The sequence below is a fragment of the Quercus robur genome, chromosome 2 (assembly GCF_932294415.1).
Source record: "Quercus robur chromosome 2, dhQueRobu3.1, whole genome shotgun sequence".
Taxonomy (NCBI): Eukaryota; Viridiplantae; Streptophyta; class Magnoliopsida; order Fagales; family Fagaceae; genus Quercus; species Quercus robur.
Window position 1 is genome coordinate 17,687,834 of NC_065535.1, and position 7,059 is coordinate 17,694,892.

The following is a 7,059-nucleotide window of genomic DNA, read 5'->3' on the forward strand; positions in this document are numbered from 1 at the left end:
TTTGGATCAATGTTGATGGAGATTGGTGTTGATGGAGTGGTTGTGATGGTGTTTTTGGGTTGACGGAGATTGGTGGATTGGAGAGGCATTGTGGTGCTTGTGGTGTTGATGGAGTGCTTGCTCTGGTGCTTCTGGGTTTTGACCATGAGAGAAAGAAGAGGAAGAAAAGAAAGAGGAAACGGGAAAGAGATAAGGAAAAAGAAAGAAGAGGAAGTATAGGAAAAAGAAACGGTAGATAAAATAATATTTAAAAAAATATAAAAATATTATTTATATAAAATATAGTGTATAATAGAAGGACTGATGTAGGTGTTTTGTAAAAATAGGTGTGTAAAATAGAAAATGTAGTTTTTTTGTGTGCAAAATAGATAATAAGTTTACATCTATTGATGTGGATGCTCTTAGAGATAAGAATTTATTAGCAAGCTGTTTACTTTGTTTCTATAACTTGTACTTCTAATTTAAAGTTTTATGTTGGAATACGGGACTATTCTGCAAGGTTTTCAAGACTCATCAAGAGTTCATAATGGAGCAAGACTTAAAGGAAAATAATAGAGCAGGGGGATCCTTTGCTTAAAGGAATTGTAGGCAGGCAATTTTGTAATCCACTCTAGTTTCTCTATTGAAGTAATTTGGTAGGATTTTTAATGTTGGCTAATTTTATAAAAAATTTCTTTGTAGATTAGCATCAAGCGTTCTTAAAAAAAAAAAAAAAAGTTATTTGGACATAAGAAAGTTTATTTATTTTAACACTATTTTACAATACACCCTATATTATATATTCTATTTTTTACCACTTTATTTAAATATTCTTTCTTCATTATTGTTCTCCGTGTCACTGAAGAGAGATAAGAGAGAGAAAGTTTGAATAGTTATTAATTAATAAGATATAAGGGAGAGAAAGTTTGATTAATTATTAATTAATTCCCAAAGGTCATGAGAAGAGAGTTTGAATAAAAAATAACAAAATATTTATACAATATCTCCCTCCTGCCAAATTTATTTGGCATTTGACACATTTGGTGGGGTGATTTTCGTGTTTAGTGTGTTAAATGGTAAAAATATGTTATGATCCTAGTGTCCCATATTGCTTAATTGTAAGGTTAAAAATGTGTTTGTAACATTTGGTATTAATCCCACATTGCTTAAGCTTATTACTTAAACATGTGTATATGCCCTCTTGGGCACCCTCTCATTGCAAGCCAGTTTTCAAAGGTGAGTTCTACCTAAGTTGGTAACAAAATTTAGCATTTAGCACATCTTATGATTGTAAATAAGGTAAAAGATTCAATCTTTTGGTCACTATAGAAAGAGTAAATTATTTTTATTTTTATTTTTTTTTATGTGAGAAAGAGTAAATTATTATTATTTATGAAATGATGGAAAGGTGGAGGAGTAATTTTGTAATTTTATTCTCAATATCAATTCCCTCATGTTTTCTTCCCAATTTGGAAGGAAAAAACTAGTTGACCTGAGTGAAAAACTTCATTCCATTTTCTTTCCTCTCCTATCTTCTTCTTCTTCTTTTTTTTTTTAATTTTTTTTTTTTTTTTTTTAGAAACAAACAAATACGCACACAAAAGGAAGAGGATAGGGGCGGCACTAAAGCAAATTCAGGGGGTTCAAATGAACCCCCTGACTTCAAAATAAAAAGTATATATATATATATATATATTTTGTTAGCTTAATACTTTAATTTATTTTTAAAAATATTTTTTTTTTGCACACTGACTTAATTTTTGCATATCTTTATTACAAGTATTTTCGACTTTAAGAATAAAGAGTAAGGTTGTTTTTTTTTTTTTTGAAAAACTGAATAAAGAGTAAGTGTTTGTGAATTGTAAGTGTAATTTTTTTTTTATTATAAATTTATATTATATGTGTGTGAGTGTGTTTAATATTAATTGTGTACATTACTTTTTGTTATAATATTACGTATTTGTGTAAATTATGATGTGTGTGGATGTTTGCTTGTACAATATAAATATAATATAATTTTATATAATTTAATAATTAAGAAATAGAGAGGTTTTTTATTTATTTATTTATTTATTGTTATCATATTATAATAATTTTTTGTAATAAAGTAGTAAAATTCAAGAAAACAATTGTAAAGTTAATGATTGTTCAAGTATTACCATCGCACACCTTTGGTGCAATGGTCACTCCACAAGTATAAGTGCTTGTGGGGTATAGGGGGAAAAGATCGGGATTCAAGTCTCTAGGAGGGAGTTTCGCACATATACACTTAAATTAGGTTGTATAATTTATGTATGAATAAGTGTGATTGTGTGCATTAATAATTAATACGGAGCCAATGAGTTGAAATTAGTCATTTAGTCTAAAATAAAATGTTAGATAAACTTAACATAATAAAATGATCATAGACTTATAGCTACCCACATTAACAATAGATATTCATAATGAACTATTATGTAACATTCAAAATTTGAAAACTTGTAAAATAAAATAGTAAAACTTCATGTATTATTATTATTATTATTTCGATAATTCAACATATTCAAGTTTTCTTTTTATTAAAATTTTGTAGTGACTCCCCTAAACAAAATTCCTGGAGCCGCCACTGGAAGAGGAAAATAAGTTCTAATACAAAGACACACCACAAACTCCACTCAAAAGCCATGGCCTTTCCTCTCCTATCTCATTACAACTAAATAATGACAAATTATATTTTTCTCTTCTTTTCATCCTGATCAAACATAATTTTAAGGAGTGAAGCAAAATGTTAAAAAGGAATTTGATTCATGCTATCTATGATGTCGATAGATTTTACTGAGATAGATTTTACTGAGTCGAATAATTGACATCACATTTTGTTTTATATCATTACTAATTAATTTTCTTATTTTTTTGAGATAGTTACAATATGCAATTAACCTGATCACTTTCCACCCCTAAGCATTTTGTGGTGCCAAAGTTTTCCTTTCTTGTAGTTTTGTACATTTGAGACCTAACGCTAGCATTATTTCCCTGCAATTTTTTGTTTTCTCCCTAGCCATCAATGGGCAGCCTTGCCAATTGGATTTTGCATTTTCTTGTTGGTAAAATATATCGATATGTTAAGTGACAACCAATCTTACTTTTACAAATCATTTGGTTCCATGTTCTCTAAGCTCGCTTGACATGGCCAACTGTATGGTAGTTTGTCCACTTCTTCAGAGTATGTCCATCAAATTAGTGAAATAACAGATGGCATGTCCATCTTGTGTATTCTTCTCATTAAATGCAAAAAGACATGAATCCATTAACTGTCAAATTGCTTTCCAATAGTCTGGCAATAATGGAATCAAACGAAAATATTAAAAGAAAGAAAAAGACAGGCACAAAGAGGGTTAGCTCTCATAATTAATGAAGGTTACATATGAGGATAACTCTCATAACTCTGTTACCATGTTAGAAAACGCATGCCATAGGTTTAAAACTATTATAAGAAAATATGGAGAAGACAACAAAGATCAGAGAACACCATCCCCTACTATAAACTCTATTGAGATTAGTATAAGAATGGCATAAGAGATTTTTTCAAGTCAAGTTAGTTTGGAATGACTGGTTTAGTTCACAATTGATAAGTGGAAGTAGTTGTAGTTGCAGAAGTGGCACATTGTTGTAAATCAACCATTGAGAATGAACGCCAAGCCGATGAATTTAGTTGCGGTGGAGATGATGAAAGTATGCTGTTTTTAGTTGATTTACTTTGTGGATGCCGTGGCGGCAGAGGTGAAGATGGAAGAGGAGGAGACCTTGAAATCGAATCATCACTTGAGTTACTGATGCTTTCAGAGCTGCTGCTGCTCATGGCAACTGCAAAAGCCAATGTACTTCGACTTGAGCTGAGTGGTCTCTTTGATATCCCACCCCCTTGACTTTTCAATGGGAAATTTCGGTTCTTTTCCCACACCTGATTGAAGGCAAGAAGGTTTCTGCGTTTCCTGGTGTAGGCATTTTCTGCTTTTGCAATGTCTTTAATGTTGGATGAAGAGGATGCCTCTGTTAAACTTGTGAACGACTTTGATTTACCATTGTAGAAATTTGAGATCCCTCTCCTGCAACCATTACATCAATTCATAATAAGAAAACTGGAAACAAATAAGATGAACTTTGTAAAGTTTGTATATCTCATACAATTAGGACAAAAAAAAAAAAAAAAACCCCACATAAAATTTGGTATTTGGCAATTGTCAATCCTGGAATGTTCATCAAAACTGGCTAAATTAGCAATTTTGTGGAAACGTCAGTTTATGTTATGCAATTTTAGCTTTACATGTATGTATTTACTATAGACACTACCCCTTTTCATTTCCTGATCTAATTTTTCATGAAAACAAAGGTAGCACGATCTCTTGGTCATATCGTATTGTAAAAAGCACAAGTTTCCTAATCGAGTTTAAACCAGATATGCACAAAAGAATCCTTAATAGAACATTCAATTAGAGAGCCTTTGGTATACATATTTCGACACAGAAAAACGAAGGCTTTCATATCAAAAAGCAGGACTGAAAGAAGGAGATCAACCAGGCTCAATCAATGCCTTTGGTAATGCTCTATTTGTTAGCAAAATTAAAGATTTTATCTTTTTGGTTGATACTTGATAAATATAGATTTAAACCCTAAGGCTAAGGAACACCATATTTAGCAAATAAGAATAATAAAAATATTGCTATATTGGTACAATGAGGAACAACATTAATTTAACCTCATAACCAGGATGAAAAACTCTGATCTTCATGTTCTTCTCAAACCCCATAACTTGGTTATATGCTAAAGATATTAGATCCCCTTTCATAGATTACATTCTACAACAAAAGTCAACTAAAAAAACCCCATAAAATTTAAAACCCAAAAATAGAAAGAGAAAAATTACAAACCTTATAGGCAAGACTTCTTCCAAGGCTTCCATCATATCAAGAGGCCCTTTATAAGAACTCTGTGCTTCATTCTCTCCGCAATCCTCACCGTCCGATGACACATCACTATTCCTCCCGATCGAAGATGATGAAGATGGTGATGGTGATGGTGATGGTGATGCTGAAGAAGAAGAAGAACATGGACTGCACTCATTCAAACCCTCCAAAGCCAAAGCACTCGACGACCCTCCACGTGACATTCCAGCTGCTCTACTATCCAACTCTATGGACATGATTATACAGCTTCTATATTATGAAAGTGCACGACAAAGAACACAAACAAGAACAAAGAACAAGAACAAGAAGAGGAAGAAGAAGGAGAACCGTGAAGTGGGTGGTTTTTCTTATTTAAAGACCTGTATGTGTGTGTATGATTATTCTAATTCTAATTCCATTTTTTTTTTCCATATATATAATAATAAAAAAAAAAAGCTAATTCATTATTTGGATAACATAGTGCGGGAATGAATTAGTTAATTAATATTTGGCTTAAGCCTTATCCTTATCCATCCACTCGTTGTTGCTACAATATTAATAATAAGAATAAATACGGATATATTCGCACACAGTTATGTAAACAGTGAGCTGTTTTATGGTGTAAATTTCATCTTTTACACTTGCTTTTTCTGACAATTTATAAACTTTCTTTCGGCCGCAAACGTATTTCTGTTTTTTTTTTTTCTTTCTTTCTTGCTCAACTGTAAATGTCTTTCTGGTGGACAAATTGTCAAATACAGGTGTTTTTGAATTAGCTTTTTGTTAAAAATTTGGTGTATGTTTACTTGTTGATAAACAATCTAGAATCTTAGGAATCTATTATAAGAAAAACTGAATTCAGCTTCAAGTTCTTTGGTATAGATTTTCAAGTTAAGTAATGCAAATATTTGTTGTATTAACAACTCAATTACGTCCGTCTAGAATTTGAATTTTTTTACTTATTTTCTTGTATAGCCTTTTAAAAAAAATACTGGAGTTGTACTTTTTAGATATAAAACCTACTTGTAGGGAAAAAATAATCAACAAAAATCAAATAAACCGGTGTGAAAGGAACTGTAAATCAAACAAAAATTGTGGAAATGAGTTATAATTAATTCAACTAATAAAGTTTTTTATGACAAAATATAAGATTTGGGGATTAATATATTCCCGCTTACACTAAAAATCAATTAGTGTTTTAGTCTGATGATAAATAGTACAATAATCAGAAGTGGACACTCATAAATTGAAACTTTATAAAAAAAATTAAGGAAGAAAAACAAAATTTTAAGCAAAAAAGAAGAGAGGTTAATTCTATTTTTAGAATATAAATGCTTTTTTATATTGTATTATGTTTCTTCCATATTTTTGGTAAACACTCTGTTTTGGTATGTGATTAATTCACGTTGAATGGTTTTGTATTACAGGACCTCATTTAAAGACTGTCCATTTTTCTTCTAATATATATATACACTGCCATTTTATACGATAGTTGCAAATCTAGAACTAATTTCAATTGACAAAGAAAAATGTGGAGTCAATTTCGGGGTTAGCGTGAGATGGTCCTTTCCTCTATCCAACTTTATTAAACACATTAATTTATAAAGTATTCAAATGTTTGGTCCACCTTAAGCTTGACATTTGAACCAAGAAGGAAAAAAATGACATTTGGAAGAAGTCAGTTTTTGATATTATAATTGATAGTTCAAAATATATTTGATAAATTTTATTTTATTTGATCGAAAACTTCTTTGAAATTACGGCTTGTAAACACTACAATTGGGAAAAAAAAAAATTTAAATTTAAATGTTGTTTAAGAAAAAAAAGAGAAGGATACGTGTGATATTATTACCATGTAATAATTATTTTATACATCAAATGTACTCATAATTCTTCTTACAATATTTGAAATCACAAACTATAAAAAGTATGGGAGTGAAAGTTTTATTTTACTGAGAAATTAAAAAATAAAAAGCTGTTACTTAAAAACTGTTACTCTTTTATTTTTTTCATAAGAAAATTTTAAAAATATTTCCTAAACTATATTCGTAGAACATCTATTAAATTTTCCCTTTCATCTCTATTAAAAGGTGAATGGGTGTGGGACTATTACAGCTAAATATTGTAGTAATTCAGGAAAAAATTAAAGTAAAAATTG

At 30.2% G+C, this 7,059-nt stretch overlaps 1 protein-coding gene across 1 annotated transcript; it reads right to left on the reverse strand.

Annotated features, from left to right (window-relative positions):
* Positions 1–3,340: 3,340 nt before the first annotated feature.
* On the reverse strand, positions 3,341–5,297 carry LOC126712723 (protein OXIDATIVE STRESS 3 LIKE 1). The gene is made up of 2 exons (XM_050412169.1): positions 4,887–5,297; positions 3,341–4,064 (listed from the first exon to the last, which is right to left on the reverse strand). Exons 1-2 carry the CDS (start codon positions 5,156–5,158, stop codon positions 3,578–3,580), a joined length of 759 nt encoding a protein of 252 aa, XP_050268126.1. The 5' UTR covers positions 5,159–5,297; the 3' UTR covers positions 3,341–3,577.
* Between the last annotated feature and the right edge of the window lie 1,762 nt (positions 5,298–7,059).